This window comes from Xenopus laevis, chromosome 2S, assembly GCF_017654675.1.
Source record: "Xenopus laevis strain J_2021 chromosome 2S, Xenopus_laevis_v10.1, whole genome shotgun sequence".
NCBI lineage: Eukaryota > Metazoa > Chordata > Amphibia > Anura > Pipidae > Xenopus > Xenopus laevis.
Window position 1 is genome coordinate 104,464,485 of NC_054374.1, and position 20,441 is coordinate 104,484,925.

Genomic DNA, 20,441 nt, shown 5'->3' on the forward strand with positions numbered 1-20,441 from the left:
AAACAACAAATTTTCAAGACATGAAAACTTCTGAGACTTTCCTCCTCTTAGTTAATTAAGCATAATTACAGAATGGCAAACCACCACTGCAACACCATCTTAGCTAAAGCAATTATTATCTTTTCAAGACTTTCATCATGTTGTACACCGCTAAGGAAATCTAAAGAGCATTTATAGTTTAATCATGGTTGAAAGCTTTTGCATTAATGCTGTTAGCACACATAAGTGAGAATAGAGTTTCCTAAGTATAAAGTGTATGCCAAGTAATGCATTAGCAAAACCAAAACCAATTGTAAATGTAATAATACATGGAAAGTTAGAAGTAACTCTCCATTTAAGTCATCAAACTGAAAGGGTGTACACCTGCAAAATGGACACTATACTATTAAAGTATATACACATTTATAAATGTAATTCTGTATGAAGCTACTCTAAAATAAATACAATTGTGGTAAGGTTTATAGTTATATACAGATATGGCCAAGAGGCTGAGCATGTTCATTAACTTTTTAGAAAATAATTCACTCTGTTGCAATTTTGGCGTCCATTCTAAATTCAGCTGTCCATCACTCCATTTATTTTGCCTTCTTTATTCATTGTACACTTTTAATTAGGAACTGATTCTCTGGTATATTTTATATTTCTCCATTATTCATGACCACAATACCTTCTGATCTACATACTTTAGATACATTTCTACACACAAATAAATGTATAAGGTGTATGGTGGTAGTGTCTATTTTTTATACAGACACTAGGGTTTAGATTTATCAGAAATCAAGTTTGTGGTTTTTCTTGTTTTTAGAAAACGCTGATGAAAAAATGTGAATGCAAATAGGATTTATTAAAGACAATATCCACCAGTAGCTTCAGGTAACTGTAGATCCCCCAATAGCTGATTGTCTATTGTAATTCTCTGTAACTGTCTGGTCCTTTGATGAGCTGCATTGTACCTTTGTTCACCAGGTGTGGCTGGATTAGTAATTGGAGTAAGCAACTAGGGTCAACACCCATAACCAGCATCTCCTGAAAAAGATAAGACATATGCTTAAATATTACTGGGGGTCATTTATCAACACTGGGCAAATTTGCCCATGGGCAAGAACACATAGCAACCAATCAAATTGCTGCATTCATTGTTCTACTTGCAGCTGGCTTTAAAAAGCTATTCACTGATTGGTTGGTATGGGTAACTGCCCATGGGCAAATTTGCCCAGTTTTGATAAATGAGCCCCAGTGAGTTTTAGCATTCTGAACAGCTTAACCTTTATAAAACATTTTATACTTTACATTGCTCTTTTGGCATCTTTATTCTGTCTTCAATACCATTTTATTTTTTGTTGGTGCTGGTAGTGGTGGTCAGGGGGGGGTGGCAACTGCAATGAAGAGAAAAAGCTTTGATGTAAAACAGGATTTTCATTCGTCCATGTGATGGTATATCAAGTATATGTAAATCTAAAACAACTGGACTTGCTGAGTAATTGTTGAAGACGTTTCACTACTCATCCGAGCAGCTTCTTCAGTTCAGCTGACTGGTATGGGACGTTCTCGGCATATAAACTAATCCAATCATAATCACGGTTTCTAGGAGTTGCAAGACATATTTTATAATCCTATCAGAATAACTACACAAATTTCATATGTCACCTCTTTGAAGAGTTATAATGTGCCATTGTGATTGGATTAGTGAAAGAGTTTATATGCCGAGAATTTCCCACACCAGTAAAATGAAGAAGCTGCTCGGATGAGTATTGAAATGTCTTCAATGATTACTTAGCAAGTCCAGTTGTTTTAGATTTCATTTACTAAACTTGCTGTACCAGCCTAGAGATTACTTATAGCAGTTTACCATCTTCTGATCTTGTTAGGCCGTTTTTTGAGTGTGAGTGGCATTACACATGCTCAGCGTGCTCTGGACTGCTCTTGAGTAGCTTCAAGGTTGTTTGAAATCATCAACACATTGCCAGAAATTGATGTCACATGCTGCTGCATGGGCTGGTTATTTACATACTTTGACCTTGTATTGTGTATCAGTCTAGGGCAGTGCATTGCAAAGAAGTACACAGCTAGCATGTTTTTTAAACACCATACTCAAACCATTATTTTACACCACACTAGACGCTAGAAAAACAAACCTACAAACATGAAAGCAAAAAAAAAAAATAGGGGAAAAGGAACATTTATATTCATAGTAATATAAACTAAAACCTTGCATCATATATTTGTACAGTAGTAGATTTACGAACCACCTGCAGGATACCCTGCTGATGTCTTTTGGAGCAATGGATATGTAAGCATCTGCAGACAACTAGAGATTACAAGTTCCTTCTTGAAAAATTTGCAGCGGAAAAAAAATTGTTGCGCATCAAAATTACTCCCATTGACTTTAATGCATTTGAACAAGTCGCGCATATAAAAATTGTCGATCGCATCAAATTTGTCGCACATCAAAACTTCAATGCATTTTGCAAATTTTTTGCAGTTTCACAACAGATTTGCCATAATTAATTCTGGATAATTGTATAAACTAATACTGATATTAATTCCTTCCTAATTTCTTCTTTAATTACTCCAAATTGATTATTTTATTCCTATCACTTAAGACCAGTATAATGTTCAGCTGTGAAATGTGGCTCCCTGCAATCATTTGTGAATCATTGCAATTTTTTCCTCTACATTTAATAAAAGCTAGAAAGACTCATTTACTACCATAGGTGGTAAAACACACCAGTTCAGTTGCCCATAGCAACCAATTATATCTTTGTTTTCAGTTTTCAACTATTACTAGATCGATTAAAACAAATTTATGATTGGTGTTGCTATAAGTAACTGCACTTGTGCAACTTGGTGTCTATGCTATTAAATCAGACCCAGTGAATGTCCATATCCATATTGTGAATGTGTGGCTGGCAACATAGTTACTTTCAACAAATAAAAAAGGTTGTCTGAATATGCAATCTTCCAATATATTGTACCATCACATGTGCCACTTGAATTATTTTATTAAACATTTGCAATACTGTGTTGGATGGTATTAAACTTTTAGTTCATTTTAAAGTGAAAAAAGTAAAAAAAAAAAACAGGAGTATCAGTATCTCTAACCATAAGTTCATCCAATTTTGTTTTTGGATGAACAATTAAACATTTTGCCAAATTTGTTTGAAGTATACATTATTTCAGGAAAACAAAATTTGATAAACATCAAGTCAATGAAAGAGATAACTACAAAACACAGCAGTACAACTGACAAATGTATATATTTTTAATAAAAAAAACATTCAGTTGTTTGATCATTTTCATATAGTCTGTGTTCATTTCCAACACCACAGAATACTAAAAAATAGATGCTTCCAAGAAAAAAATGGATCGATCTACTGTAAGGTCTTAACAATATAACGTCATGATTCAATAGATCAAAATGGAAACTAGCATAACATACCAAAAATCTGCATCCATAGCTGACATCTTCTGCAAAACCTCAAACATATAAAGTTTTTAATAATAAAAAGGAGGAAATACACTACAGTTATTAGAGAAGGTGTGATCCAACATACATGATAAAATGTGCCATGAGCAAAGCAGCCACAGCAGTGAAATATTTATCATGTTAAATCTATAATGTATATTCAGTGTCTTCTACAAAGGAGTAGCATCTTCTCCCCTACCACTTTCTGTTTGGGTTCCTCGAGGCTCTGTCCTGGGACCATTACTATTCTCCCTCTATACTTCCTCCCTCGGCAAATTAATCAACTCGTATGGTTTCCACAACCACCTCTATACTGATGATACTCGATATATCTCTCATCTCCTGATCTCAACCTAGAACTCCTCACTCGCGTCTCCTCCTGCCTGTCCGCTATCTCTACCTGGATGTCGCAACGCTATCTTAAATTAAACCTCTCTAAAACTGAAATGATTCTTTTTCCTCCAACTAACACCAGTAACATCCCGGAAGTATCCATCATAGCTAACAATTCCACTATCACCCCCTCTCCCCAGGCCCGGTGCCTTGGGGTTATCCTAGATTCTACCCTGTCCTTCACTCCTCATATCCAGTCACTTATTAAATCATGTCACTTCCACCTAAGGAACATATCCAAAATACGATCATTTATCACCCAAGATGCTGCCAAAATTCTTATTCACTCTCTTGTCATATCACGTCTAGACTACTGTAACTCTCTATTAATTGGCCTTCCCCGCCAGAGAATGTCACCTCTCCAGTCCATAATGAAGACTGCTTCCAGGCTTATACACCTCAGCAACCGCTCCTCCTCTGCCACGCCATTCTGTCAATCCCTGCACTGGCTTCCGCTAACTTTCAGAATCAAATTCAAATGAATGACCCTGATATTCAAAGCACTTCATAACTCTGCCCCACCCTACATCTCTGAACTCATCTCTATATACTCACCCAACCGCTTACTACGCTCCTCTACTGATCTGCTACTCAACTCTTCTCTCATTACCTCCTCACATGCTCGCATTCAAGACTTTGCAAGGGCTGCACCCCTCCTCTGGAACTCTCTCCCACGGTCTGTCCAACTTTCTCCCAACCTTTCTGCTTTCAAGAATTCTCTTAAAATGCACTTCTTTCGAGAAGACTACCCTCACTCTGCTTACTACCAAACGCAACACCACATACAATACCACATTTCTCAGCCACTTAATTCGATCTTTAGAGTATATGCTCTTTTGCATAGGGCCTTCCTCACCTTTTGTACCGGTATTGATTGTGATGTATTTGACTCCATATGTTCTATGTATATAATTCATGTGATTTAGTTGTATAATCACATTTACTTTACAGTGCTACGCAATATGTTGGCGCTATATAAATACATGTTAATAATAATAATATAATATCCTTAATTGAGTAATGGATACAAAGACATTGTGACTGTAAAAAGCAGTCATTGTAGATGAGGACTCGACAATGTTATGACAAAGGAATATAAAAAATCTATTCGAAAATATTTGGAATTTGTTTATGTAAAAAACACAATATGGAAGGGGAGTACACAAAAATGGAGGTTTAAACAGATGTCATTTTTATACAAATAACTGCATGTATTCTTCTGGTATTAGCCATCTCAACCAAACAGCTCATCTATAAATCAATGCATTTCAACAAACAGGACATATTTATTAAAATGTTAAACAGGAAAATAAGTATTATCCTTTATTTGATATATTATTGACATATTCCACAGCACTTTACAGAGATTATGCATTATCCGCATCAAACCCTGGTCCAGTGGCACTTATTCACATTCCCGATCACATATACAAAAACACTATGGTTAATTTTAGCAGAAGCCATCCAATGAAGCTGCCTTAATCTTTTTGAAGTACGGAAGGAAACCAGAGAAATCCAACACAAGCACAGGGAGAACATACAACTCCTTGTAGGTGGTACCTACAAGGAATAAAACCTAGGTCCCCACTGCTGCAAAGCAGTAATTTCAACCACTGCATCACCATGCTGATAAATATGTCAAATCATTTAAAATGATAGTCATGAAAGTGTTTAGCAGCTAAAATATAGTGGGCCCACAACAAACTTTCTCAGTCTCTGACTACACAAACAGGCTATGTGCAAAAACATTTACAGTAGAGCAATGAATACATCAAATGATTCACGCTACACTGTAATGGCACTGTAATTGCAATCCGGCATGGCTGGGAGGTCCAGTTCAGACACCTCAATCTGGGGATTCCTGGTACTAGCTAAGGAAGTCAACAAATACGGCTTCATAAAGAAATCTGTAATTATAGAATAAATGTAACATAGATGTTGTTTCAAAAAATTATTTTATACAAAAATCAAACTATTGGTGATGTTGCGGTTATCGCTCCAGGTTTGGGATATGTTATTGAATGTGCGCTAAAACCAAAAATGAAAATTTTGTTTCAATAAAGAACTCTTCTTTCCTGCTGAACTTGGTGACTTCTATTGCAATATTTTACAAGTCATGTTTATTAACATAAATCTATGATGGCAAAACAAGTGTGTCCATATTGTTATATTTTTAGGTTTCAGGCCTGGTGCACCAGACTTTTCAAAGATGGTTTATTTGGAAAAATCCCAGGTCCCCAATATTCTAGACCAGGGATCCCCAACCTTTTTTGTACCTGTACATTTAAATGTAAAAAGAAGTTGCAGAACAACACAAAATGTATTTGTACAGAAAATTTTAATCTAATTCATATATTTAACTATATAAAAATTCCCCTGGATATGTAAGTGGCAGTTTATAAAGAAGTCCAATACCAATTGCAAGGTTTGCTTTCTTGTAGGGGTCCCAGTGGGATATTGCTGCTTCTCCTGTTTTGAATAAAATGCAATGGTTTTCATTAACCTGTATGAATTTTAGCAAATTGAGAGAAAGGCAAGCACAATAATAATTGGAACAATCATTATAAAAGTGCTTTATTAACATATGCACTGAATTTTTTTTAATTAATATTTTTACTTATTTAATCAACATTTTTCCCAGTATATTATTTATTTGTTTTATTAGGTCTATGTTGCAGTTTATGTTTATAAAAAAAATCCAGATATTATTTAGTAAAAGATAACTACCATCTAATGAAAAATTTATTTGCAGTTGGAGCACACCTTTTAAGACATAACTTTACTGAATTCAGCCTAATCTAGTAATTCAACATAAATTTATTTTTCACTTTTACAACAGAGAACATCATTTGTACTGGAAGGAAGTCATATAAAGGTGACATACCAAAAATATATTATCTATTTCTCTTAAGAAATTGCTAGTTTAGATAAAAAGTAAATAATATTAATGGTTCAGAAATTGATGCAGCTTCATTTGTAATCACCAGTTTTTAGTTTGATAAATGTGGAATTTAATGAGGGAATAAAGTATGTTTCGATTTAAACAATAATTATTTAAAGTTAGAAATCTTTGCATATTAAACATTTTCATGTTTAAAGTAGATATATTGTGCTCTAGGGTATGACAAAGTCGTGCTAAATATTTGGGGATTTGCTAGTATATATGCATAAAGCAGTACATTAGTGAATATATGTCTAAATATTGTATCAGTAAAGTCTGTGACACATTAATAAACAGTGTTAATGTTACAGAAATAAAATTATAACAAGGCATGCTGTCACAATATCAAGCAAAAAAAAGAATCCCCTTAATTATACGTATATCTGCATACGTATATGCAAATATATCCACATAAACATGCAGTTTAAGAATCATAATAATAATAATGTGTAGAAGGATGAGTTAAAATGAGATGTGCTTGTGTAAGTAGCAAATATCCTGAGATGGGTGTTATTAAGGTTTTACTTTCACCTACAGGCTAAAAGTGCACCATTAAAGGTTAGACTACTTTGAGAGATTTAAATGAAGTTACCTTGTATTTGTGGGGAGATGTAAATTGTAAATATTCTTTCTGTTTAGAGAACTAATCCCATTCCCATCAATAAAAAAACTGAAGAAATGTAATCCTCCCTGTTTTTATCATCCCTACTAAATAGTGGCAATATTAATTGGTTGTGTGCCAAAAGCCACAGATTTTCTAAATGGTCAGAAGTACTTTATATTTTTAAATTGTCTCAGTTAGTGGTTTCTGTGTTCAAACAGTTAACATTCGAGTATGTGCTTTACATTTTGGATTTCAGCTTGAAGTAGAAGAAATAAAATCAAAGGTATTCCTGGAGTATTTGGAATGCCTCTTTAATATTCAAGTGCCAGATATGTATGTAATGACATGGCTAATCTGCATGCTGTATGACCTTGGGTTTACAATCTGAACCCCACAAGCAGTGACTAGATCTCATGTAGAGGTATATCAAATCACACCTCTGGTAAATGCTGTTAGCTCCATAGACACATGGACTTAACTTAACTAATAGGTGAAAGGTCCCATTTAGCATCATTTTTATAGTTTAGGCATTTATAGCCAGATTACACTGGCATGCTCAAATACTCAGTGCATTTAAAATGGGTAAAGGTGTTTTTTTTCACAAGTTATCTTAACTGGTGTAAAAATATACTGTACAATATTTGTAGGACATAAAAAGTGGAATCCATCAGTTTGTAAATATTCAGTGCATTTAGATGGACCCCTAAACACTGTTAAAATAATGCATTTTGTGCCATAACAGAACTATATAGTATGCAATTGCAATTGGTCAGCACTCACCAAACATTCATGGAAGAAAATCAATAGGCTGCACGTGTAGAGTTGTTCACTTCAACCCGTTGATACAGTATCAATAGATGTCACAGCACCTTCTGTAGAGTCAATTATAAAGCCTTTATTGCTTTACATGGCTGGGATCTCCAACAAGCAACAACATTTCAGGCCCAAACACAGCCCTTTCTCAAGACAACAGCCATGTAAACCAAGAAAGGCTTTTTAATTGACTCTACGGAAGGTGCTGTGACATCTATTGATACAGTACCAAACTTGTAAAATAACTTATTACAGGCTTTAAGGAATACACAGAATAAAAGAAGGAGCTAGAAAGAGTATACATACTCTAAACAAGAATATTATAGTTGCTATTGTGCGCTAGTAGATGATACTAGCTATCTTAGTGGTAGCTTCTAATGTTCAAAGTAAACAATGAAATGATGGCAGTAGTCCAGTTTTTGAAATCAGAACTTATTATATGTATATCACAAACAGTATTCAGAAAATTGAAAGGCATGTAGTTCTTTCTAAAAAGAGCTGCATTGTCCAAAGCTTAAAAATAGTTCTTGTGGTTTCTTGAAAAATTGTCCACAGTCACAGAATATACATGCTTACATGAATGAGTGAGCACAGATAGTGCACATACATTCATATCAGGACCACGTATGCATAAAAAAATGTTTCTTATTTGCATACAATCAAAAACTCCATTTGTTCTTTGACTAATGATTATCCATAGGCATAGTTTGTCAGTTAATATAGTATAACCAGTAGATTAAATTGAAGAGAGAAAATGTTATAGGGAAGACTAATCTTGACCACCTATCAATGGCATTCACGTCAGTTAAATCAGGTATTTTAATTTTTAGCTGGGAAGACCTCCTCCGCAAATAGGTTTTCCTTTGAGGATTATTTCTGTCTGCAGTACGCTGCCCAAGACTATCCCGAGCTGTACTCTGTTTTCTGTACTGGATTCCTGAGTTATCAAAAGATGTTGTTGAGTTTCTTGCATCGCTTACACTTGTGGTTATTTCATTGCCGGATACTTCATTGTGGATTTCAAGTGTTGTAAGTAATATATTTCCATGGGCATCCATCTGAAAAACAAATACAGTGTTTTATGAAGGCTTCATTGCATATTTGGAGGTAACTTGATATGGAATTTCTCTTATTTTAATTTCTCTGTCCATAAAAGAGGAAACAAAAACTCTAGCATATCCTGCAGAAAGAATAGAACATCTATAGTTACTTCAAAGTGTACAAAAAAAATGAGTTTCTCATGTTCTACTCAATATAAAGTATAGTAGTTCTTACATTATTTTCTATTTAGTAGTGTATAAAGGGTGACTGTCAATAAAGTTAGCAGCAACTCGATGATCTGTAATATGAACAATTAAAAACTATAGAAAATGGTATAAAATGAAATATATCTGACAGTAGTAATCATCAGACTTAGTAGCATCTGGAAACTAACCTAGACTCTAAATATGTCCATAGACTCTGCTAAGCTTCTAAATATGTAACAATTCAACTTAATAGGAAGATGGTCGAGTCTAGTTTGCTATTGCTCATTAACCTACCATCATGGATGCTTTAACAGCTCATAATAATTGTTATGAAACATTGTACAAATATTGCTGCATACCCTAAAATTGCAGGTTATCTCAGTGTATATACTGGTTTAAAAATGTACACTCATACCCTATTGCTTTCATATTTGGAGCGATCCTTGTTTGATTTTGCACTCTTTTCTGCAAGCCTCTTTTGCATTTGGGGGCCTCTTCCAAAGAAGATGTAGTTTACAAAGGCATATTCCAGTAAGGCCAAGAATACAAAAACAAAACATCCCATCAAATACATATCAATGGCTTTAACGTAGGGGATTTTCGGTAATGTTTCTCGGAGATGAGTGTTGATAGTTGTCATCGTCAGCACCGTTGTAATTCCTAAACAATAAATATATTTTATATTAGTCTTCAATTAAGAATGGCTTATGTTCATCCTATTAGGATGAAGGTGTTTTTACTAGAGCGGGGTTCTCCAACTTATTTTACCCATGAGCCACGTTCAAATGTACAATGAGTTTGGGAGAAGCACAAGCATCCAAAACATTCCTTGGGGTACTAAATAAGTGATTGGCAATTTGGTAGCCCCTATGTGGACTGGCAGCCTATAGGGGGCTCTATTTTACAGTACACCCGGTTTTTATGCCACCAAACCTTGCTTCCAAACATGTTGCTCACAAGCCACTGGTTGGGAATCACTGCACTAGAGGGTAATTAGAAGGAAGGTTTGGGAAGAGAATAAATTTGATTAGCACTTCACTTCATTGCAGCAGAAATCTGTTAATGCTGGCAACATATACTGTATATATTGTGAGGAACAGGTTGGTAATGCTGGGGAAATCTGGTTCCTGGCTGTAGAGAGAGGAGACCCCCACAGGAGTGAGAGATAGAGAATGTGCAACTAGCCTAATGTCTACTTTAACTATGGTAATCTATTGTTTACTAAATGAGGTTCTACATAAAGAAATATAATACTCATACTATTCTGGAATACTGTATTATAGTGTATATGACTGGAGAAGTACAATATGAGTCTTCATTAATTATGTGGTGTAACAGTAAATGCTAAGCATATTACTGAAGAAAGTTAGAGCTATATTTTGACCAATGTTCACTTCACTGTTGCGACTTACAGTATATGTGACTTACATGCTACTATTACTTTTGATTAGCCTTTTCAAACCAGAGTCGCCATGTGTCTTATGATATTGACTAAAACAGCCTTAACACTTTCGAGGAGTGATTAAATGCGTGTTACTTTCTTTTCTGGAGACAAAGCTGGTAGTGTGAGATTGGGAGGACATGCTAAAAGGTCTCTTAATGTTACTAGAATTTCATAAGGCCAGGTGTTCTCACTGCAGTAATAGGAAAAGAGCTAAGGAAACAAATGCAACATTCTTACCTCTTATCTTATCTCTTATTTACAGCAGCCCCTTTAATAGACTTTGTTGCCTGGGAGTAGCTGAAGGATGGCCTTCGCCAATGTAACAACTATAAAAATGGTTGATAATGTTTATAATGCATAGTCTATCATTTAGACTCACAGACCTTTGTTTTAAAGGGCCTCATCTGTGGAACCTCAATACCTGTCACTTATAAAGGAAGGTTCCCCCTTTGCTCACAAAAGCTACGTCATGCTAGATGTTTAGTCACAGATACATTGCATATTTGAAATATAAGAAAAAACTTCAGTTTCAGTACAGTGTGTAACTGGACAATAAATAAAACCCAGAATTAGTCATTTTAAATCTGCCAAGCAACATCACAACTATGAGTATATACTGTACAGTATGCATGTGTGCAACAGTTGCTCTACCATTTCTTGCTGTGTAATGAATCCTTTATTGAGCCAGATTTATTGCAAAGATGCAGAACAACATTTCGGGGGGTCTAAATCTCCCTGACGAGGTAGAGAAATGGAAGAGTGCTTTATCCGTTTGTGATTCTGCTATGTGAGGACATGGCTGTGTATATATATCTGTGCAATAGTTGCTGCAATTGCTATGGGTCAACAATAGTGTTTAGCCGCACACCACTTACTTGCTTGCTGGGTGCATCCGTATCCCTGGCAGCCTCCAAGCCAAATATTATACAGATATGTGAAGTGGGAAGGAGCACACCAAAAATGTCCAGGCAATGCCTTAATTCATATGCAGATTTATTGAGTGCACAAGCTTTCGGGGTCAGAACCCCTTCCTCAGGTGCAATACAGAAACAATGAACATAGTGCAATTTAAACATTCCACCCCCCAGTGCACACAGGAAATCAAACCCTGCATGTGACTTGTTAACCCTTCCAGACCTTACAATAACGCATGTATCCCAAGTGATTGTAGTCAATCTGTGTGTATATAACACGAATCAAATATCATAGTCCTCTTTATCTGAAAAATGTGACAATAAATATCTTGTTAAAAACAATGTAACAAAATAGTATATACAATGTAACAAAATAGTATATACAATATATAAAATCTATAGAAAACATCTCAATCCAAAACATTCATTAAGCCCCCTAGGGGAAAGCGAATCTATTTTGTTAATCCAAAAAGTCTCCCTCCTGAGTAACTGCTGATTAATATTACCCCCTCTGGGCATCTTGATCTGCTCCAATATGGTCCACCTCACCTGAGCAGCAGTGTGTTTTGCATGATAAAAATGTTTAGCCACTGATAGTTCAGTTATGAATTTGGCTGCATCTTCATTTTTTAATTTTTCTTTTTCAGGATTCTAATTCCTTATATTACTTTTATGTTCATTTAAACGAATTTTTATACACCTTGATGTTTGCCCAACATAGGGCAAACCACACGGGCACTTAATCAGATATATTACATTAGAGCTGTTACAAGTGAAGTGGCCTCTTATTTTAATTGGAGTTCCTTTGGTGGGGTGCGCTAAACTGTCACCCTTAATAATACCTGTGCAGTGTGCGCATTTAATACACTCAAAGGTGCCCATTCTCAGAGGTGCTAGCAGTCCTGTCGTTTTTGGTTTTTCCAGAATCTTTTTGGAGACTGTCTGGCCAATTGTTTTCCCTCGTCTGTAAGAAAATTGTGGGGTGTCCCTAAAGATTTTCCCTACTTCCTTATCATTTCTTAGAATTTTCCAATTTTTTAATATGCTTCTTTTTACAAATGGAGTTAGAATGCCAAAAGTTGTGACAAATGTTATTCTATTATTTCTAGGTTTTTTCATTGTTTGTTTCCCTTTTCTGGCGAGTAAATCTTCACGTTTGATTTTTTTGATTTCCTGATTAACCATTTGTAAATTTTCTTTATTATAGCCCCGTTCTGCAAATTTTTTAACCATTCCCTCGGATTCCAGGTCATATAATTTTTCATTAGAGGTAATTCTCCTAACCCTCTTTAGTTGGCCATGGGGTAGACTCTTAAATACTCCTGGGGGATGGCAACTGCTGGGCAATAGAGTTGTGTTACAGTCAGTTGGTTTGTAATGCATTGTAGTGGTTAGGCTATTGTCCACAATTGAAATATTGACATCCAAGAAGGCCAGTGGAGCAAACACTGGCCTTCTTGGATGTCAATATTTCAATTGTGGACAATAGCCTAACCACTACAATGCATTACAAACCAACTGACTGTAACACAACTCTATTGCCCAGCAGTTGCCATCCCCCAGGAGTATTTAAGAGTCTACCCCATGGCCAACTAAAGAGGGTTAGGAGAATTACCTCTAATGACAAATTATATGACCTGGAATCCGAGGGAATGGTTAAAAAATTTGCAGAACGGGGCTATAATAAAGAAAATTTACAAATGGTTAATCAGGAAATCAAAAAAATCAAACGTGAAGATTTACTCGCCAGAAAAGGGAAACAAACAATGAAAAAACCTAGAAATAATAGAATAACATTTGTCACAACTTTTGGCATTCTAACTCCATTTGTAAAAAGAAGCATATTAAAAAAATTGGAAAATTCTAAGAAATGATAAGGAAGTAGGGAAAATCTTTAGGGACACCCCACAATTTTCTTACAGACGAGGGAAAACAATTGGCCAGACAGTCTCCAAAAAGATTCTGGAAAAACCAAAAACGACAGGACTGCTAGCACCTCTGAGAATGGGCACCTTTGAGTGTATTAAATGCGCACACTGCACAGGTATTATTAAGGGTGACAGTTTAGCGCACCCCACCAAAGGAACTCCAATTAAAATAAGAGGCCACTTCACTTGTAACAGCTCTAATGTAATATATCTGATTAAGTGCCCGTGTGGTTTGCCCTATGTTGGGCAAACATCAAGGTGTATAAAAATTCGTTTAAATGAACATAAAAGTAATATAAGGAATTAGAATCCTGAAAAAGAAAAATTAAAAAATGAAGATGCAGCCAAATTCATAACTGAACTATCAGTGGCTAAACATTTTTATCATGCAAAACACACTGCTGCTCAGGTGAGGTGGACCATATTGGAGCAGATCAAGATGCCCAGAGGGGGTAATATTAATCAGCAGTTACTCAGGAGGGAGACTTTTTGGATTAACAAAATAGATTCGCTTTCCCCTAGGGGGCTTAATGAATGTTTTGGATTGAGATGTTTTCTATAGATTTTATATATTGTATATACTATTTTGTTACATTGTATATACTATTTTGTTACATTGTTTTTAACAAGATATTTATTGTCACATTTTTCAGATAAAGAGGACTATGATATTTGATTCGTGTTATATACACACAGATTGACTACAATCACTTGGGATACATGCGTTATTGTAAGGTCTGGAAGGGTTAACAAGTCACATGCAGGGTTTGATTTCCTGTGTGCACTGGGGGGTGGAATGTTTAAATTGCACTATGTTCATTGTTTCTGTATTGCACCTGAGGAAGGGGTTCTGACCCCGAAAGCTTGTGCACTCAATAAATCTGCATATGAATTAAGGCATTGCCTGGACATTTTTGGTGTGCTCCTTCCCACTTCACATATCTGCAATTGCTATGGGTACATAATGTATATAATATATAGTGCTTTTCTCTATGCTGAGACACAATGAGGTTAAGGTCGCAAGAAGTTGTCACAGTGAATCAAAATAGTCTTTAGCATGAGGTCCCACATCACGTAACCTCTAAGCCAACTCCTAGGAGTAAGGTAGTACCAATTGTTTGGGTTTCGCATTTGCCAGTGGCATTGCTGTTTTCTTCCAAACATCCTTGTAGAGCTACCTGGCAAGAATTTATGTAGCCCAGAAACCAGCATGGCATATAAAATATGGTACCTTGTGTTGAAGTATTCACACTAAGCGCTCTCTCTCTCTCTCTCTCTCTCTCTCTCTCTCTCTCTCTCTCTCTCTCTCTCTATGTATAAAAGTACCTACAGTATAAATAACCATTTAAATATAGGTAGTTCTAATAAAGTTGTAATTACACAGTGAAAAAAACAAAAAATCCATACCCAAGGCAACACGTGCCGCTGAGGCATCGTAATTAATCCAAAAAGATACCCAGGATAAGATTGTGATCAGTATGGATGGCATGTAAGTTTGAAGAATGAAGTATCCAATGTTCCGTTTCAACTTAAAGCTTAGTGAAAGTCTGGGATATGACCCTGTGAAAAGGAAATAAAAAAAATATACAAATGTAGAAAATACTACATTTTATATGAAAAACTCAAACATGTAACAAGTCTTATCATGCAAATACAGTATATGTTAATACATTGATAAACAAATTATAAAGCAGTGATGACAGCACAATCTGATGTACACCACATACAATATGGACTTAACAAAATAGTCACTGATAAACAGTGCTTAAAGTCAAACATTAGAGGATATGCCAACCATAAGAATAACATTTACAGAGTTAAGGAATTTGAATCATATTAAAGATATCTGTAATACAGAAAGCATAATCCCTTTGTCTTCTCTACACTGATTGTCCTGTTTATTTATATTGTTGTATAGATTTACCTCAACGCCAACTCGGGCTGGAACTCTGGGTAGGAAGGAGAAGCTTTAGGCTTGTGTGTTGGACCACTTGGGGTGAGGTCACATTTTATTGACTTCAAGAGCCAAAATTCACCAGCATGACATCATTTCGTTACTATGCCGATTTTACTAACGGGCGCAGGTGTAACTTTGCTAGCGAAGGAGATAGGGGCAAATTCACTAAGCAGCGAAAATTCGCTAGCGACTCCTTCGCCACACTTCGCCAGGCAAATTTTCGCCAGGGCGCCGCTAATTCACTAAAATCCAACTTGCACTCAGGGAGGCGAACGGTAGCGAATTTGCGCAAGCGTTAATTCGTCAAGCAAAGCGAAGTTACGATAGCGATGCCTAATTTGCATAGTGCGCCAAGTTAAAGTTGAATGGACATATATGTAGCAGCAAATACATTACACAAGCCTGGGAAACTATCATAAAATAAAATAGATTTGTTATTTTGCCCTACACATGTGCCACTGTATAGTTTAGGTGCCATATGTTACGAAATGTAGGAGGGAAGGAGGGTACCCCCAAAAAAAGATCTTTTTCAGCCTATCACCCTTAAAAAAGGAAAAAACGCCAGCGTTTTTGGGACTTAGAAAAAATTTCAACTATTTTTGAAGCAATCCCTATCTACTCTATTGTACTTCGCCTGGTCTGAGGTGGTGAAGGCAAGTCTGGCGCAAGAGGTAACGTTCAGTAAAATGCGCAAGTTAGTGAATTAGCGTAGTTACGTCCCATTCGCCATAGCGCAACTTTGCCTGGTGTAAGGGTGCGAAGTAGCTCTAGAGTAGGTCTACTTCGCTAGCGAATTTACGCCAGTGCCCGTTAGTGAATTCGCAAAGTTACGAAATGACGTCACACTGGCGAATTTGCGCCAACGTTAGTCACTTCGCCCTTTAGTGAATCTGCCCCATAGACTCTAGCGATACTTTGCACTCTTACACCAGGCGAAGTTTCGCTCTGGCGAAAGAACATTACTTTGCAAATTCACAAAGATGCGCATTTTACTGAACGTTACGTGTTCCGCCAGACTTGCCTTCGCCACCTCAGACCAGGCGAAGTGCAATAGAGTATATAGGACTTCCTCAAAAAATAGTTGAACACGCTGGCGACTTTTCATTTTTCAGGGTGATAGGCTGCAAAAGAGCGTAAATTTTTTCGGGGGTACCCGGATTCCCCCCTACATTTCCTAACTTATGGTACATAAACTATACACTGGGATCATGTTTAGGGCAATATAACAACTCTATTTTATGAAGGTTTCCAGGGCTTGTGTAATGTAATGTATTTGCTGCAACATATACGTCCATTCAACTTTGACTTCCCGCCGTATGCAAATTAGCCAACGCTAGCACAACTTCGCTACGCTTGCCGCATTAACACTAGCACTACTTTGCCAGCGTTCTGCGCCCTGGACACAACTTCGGATTTTAGTAAATTAGCGTTGTCCTGGCGAATCTACGCCTGGCGAAGTGTTGTGCTGTGAGTGAAGCCGTCGCTGGAAAATCTTGCTGTTAAGTATTTCCACAGTCAGAAATCTTTGCACGATCTCCTGCCCCGGTGCACTGTTCTGTGGCAAAGCAGGAGAACCTGTTTTGATAATTGCAGAGCAGTGTCCTTGCAGACAATATGTGAAATAACCACAATAGTGTTGGGCCAGGAGATCAATGTTAAGGTTTCTGGCTGTGGTCATACAGTACTTAGTGGTGCTCTTTGGGCTTTGTAGTTAAATGGGACCTGTCACCCTAAGAAATAATTGCTAATCCTATTTCATCATGTTAGTCAAGCAAAACAAATGTTACTTACACTATATAAATTGTTTAAATCTTGTTGCCTTCATTCTGGGAATTTGTAATTAAAACAAGCAGGCAGGTGCCATTTTGTGGACACTATCATAAGGCAAACCTTGCATCATCTCAAAACTTGTTTGTGTTCCAGAATTGATGCCCATCCATATGCACTGGATACACTTAAATAGTGAACAAGATGGAGGGGGAAAGGAAATGCCTGCCCCAGAGGGAAGGGAGTGAGGCAATATATGATTGTCAGATGAGATTTACAACAGATATTTACAGTAATCACACCAAGACTATGATGTTTCTACATGCAAACCTTGTTTCTGGCCCTTTGAGATCTGTAGCAAAATGATTTCATGTAGAGAAGAAATACATGCTTGAAAAAGTAACAACAGCAACAAAATGAAAAATGATATGGCTACAAAGGAAATATACTGATACAAAGAAAGTTGTACCTTAATGAATGGCCCTTTTTTCACTCATAAATCAGAACAAAGCAAGAGTTTTGACACAACAATCGGGCTGTTACATACTTCTGTACTTACTGTTTAAGTAACACCAAGCTATTTATTTGTGATTTCCCTTTAAATAATAATTGTGAGTGAATATTTCAGAATTAGTTATCTGTACAGAGTATCTGTCATCTCAAAAACTTGTTTGTGCTCCAGAATGGGGGACCAGATGCCCATCCACATGCACTGAATACACAATTAAATAGTCAAGGGCAATGTGAGGAGTGCAGTGATATCTAGGAAGTGCTGAATAGAAAGTGAAAGTAATTGCCTGCCATGCCTCTAAGCCTAAGGCATGGGGGGGGGGAGAGGCAATATATTATTGGCAGCTGAGAATTTTACATGAGTTTACAACAGGTATAAACAGAATGTTTTAATAAAAAAAAATTGGGATTTCATGTTTAATTTGAAAAGGACTTTTATTATACAGCTTTTTATATCTGAGTGACAGGTCCCCTTTAATGGGGTGCACTACAGCTGTTGTATAAAAGATTTAAAGGGACTGGAGAAGAGGATACATCTGGTAAAGTGGCACTAGACAGAATGGAAAAAGTTCAAGTAAACATGTTGAGTGAAACTACAAATGGCTCATGAGAAGGGGGGTAGGGTGGAAAAAGAGTCTATAATACGCAAGGTAAGAAAAGGAGGCAAAAATTAAAGGACACCTGTTGGGTAAAAATGTTATACCAAGCAAAGGTGCGGGCTAACAGAGCCCACATTCCATTTTTGTAATAAAAGTAGTTTCTTTTTAAAAAAAAAAAAAAGCCGCCCGCCAGCGCTAGGCTACCTGCATCGTGAGGGAGCTCCCGGTGCGAGCAGCCATGTCTGGTCACTTGCATGCACATAATGAAAATGTGCCACGAATTGCTCATTATGCACATGCGTATGACTGGACATGGCTGCTCATACTGGGAGCTCCCAGGGGGGCATTTTTGTTAATAAAAAACTACTGTTATGTCCATTCTGAATGTGGGATCTATTAGCCCGCACCTTTGGTTGGGGATAACATTTTTACCCAACAGGTGCCCTTTAAGCATTTTGAGTTACATGGAGAGAAAGAGGTTGAAAAATTAGGAAAGGAACATAAAGACAGAAAGGCAGAGAGGTAAAGTTAAATTTAATGAAAACATTTAGAGAAGGATACTACATAGAAATTTTATAAAAGGAGAATTTAAAACGTAAGGTGTCTCCAAAAGATAACTTATAAAACAAAGACAAATAATAAATTGGGTGGATATCATCTTTAAATAAAATGCTAATGGCTAAATCAAGTCATGAGAAGAAATCATCTGGATACTAGAAAGACCTGCAGCTCCAGTATGTAGGGATGAACATTTTTTTGCTTTTAACAAAATTCGTGTTTTCGTGAGTAGTGAATTTTTTTGTGAATCTGTGCTAAAATTTTAGCATGCATTTTGTTTTGCCAGCAAAAAAATAGTTTTTTCACAGAGGAAAACATGAGAAAAAAATACCCATGACCCAGTGCATGTGGTGTGAGAAAAACCATTGGCTCCAATGCATTTGGTGAAATAAAAACAGCTATTGATTCTAAAGCATTGGGAGCTGGAAAAAACAAGGGGAAAACCATAAATTTGCCATTTTGTGAATTTTGCCTTGGTTTCATTGATTTTGCAGCAAAGTGAAACAGGGCAGTTTTGTTAATCACTATTAGTATAATAGTGTGTTTTATTAGAATGCCACGACTTGAGACAGGCTTCTCTAGCCACTGGCACCAAAACCTAAATCTATTAATACAAAGTGGCATAAGGGGTTTTGCTCAGTGTAAAAATTAGGGATGCACCGAATCGGGCAGGAATCTGCCTTTTTCAGCAGGATTCCAATTCAGCCGAATCCTTCTGTCCAGCCGAACCGAATCTGAATGCTAATTTACGTATGCAAATTAATGGCAGGGATGTATGCAATAAATGACATGACTTTTTGTCACAAAACAAGGAAGTAAAATTTTTCCCCATTCCCACCCTAATTTGCACAATTTTTGAAGTGATAATCAATTTTTATATGGGCGACTATTTTGTCCAAATGCATTAAAGTTAATGGGCATTGGAATATTTTTGACGCGCATAAATTTTTTTGTCACAGCGGATTTTTTTAGTAGTTCCACAAAAACATTTGCGGGCGGCCGAAACGCGGAAATTTGCCGCAAATCCATGCCTGTGGAATGTATTCGTCCATCACTACAGATGAATAAAGTGACTACTAGTCCACTGAGAAGCCCCTGATAATTAGTCATTCAAAGGCCGAAGCTTAGGGGACTGAGAAGTTTGTTTTTTCAATGGTAGATAAGAACTCAGTTACCTCAGTGAAAATAACCCAGTTTTTTCAAAATGTGCTCATTTTTAGTAAAGGTGTTTTCATGTGTCTATTGTCTCTTATGGGGTCATTAACAAAGTGAAAAAAGCAAACTGCCATGTTTGTTTTGC

At 36.5% G+C, this 20,441-nt stretch overlaps 1 protein-coding gene across 1 annotated transcript in view; it reads right to left on the minus strand.

Moving 5' to 3' along the window:
• Positions 1-6,583: 6,583 nt before the first annotated feature.
• Positions 6,584-20,441, minus strand: part of gabrb3.S (gamma-aminobutyric acid (GABA) A receptor, beta 3 S homeolog) — a 120,011-nt gene continuing 106,153 nt past the window's right edge. The window contains exons 7-9 of the mRNA XM_018249807.2: positions 15,158-15,310; positions 9,880-10,124; positions 6,584-9,275 (exon numbers count right to left, since the gene is read on the minus strand). Of these exons, the coding sequence (XP_018105296.1) occupies positions 8,928-9,275; positions 9,880-10,124; positions 15,158-15,310 (746 nt within the window). The 3' untranslated portion in view covers positions 6,584-8,927. The remainder of the gene's footprint in view (positions 9,276-9,879; positions 10,125-15,157; positions 15,311-20,441) is intronic.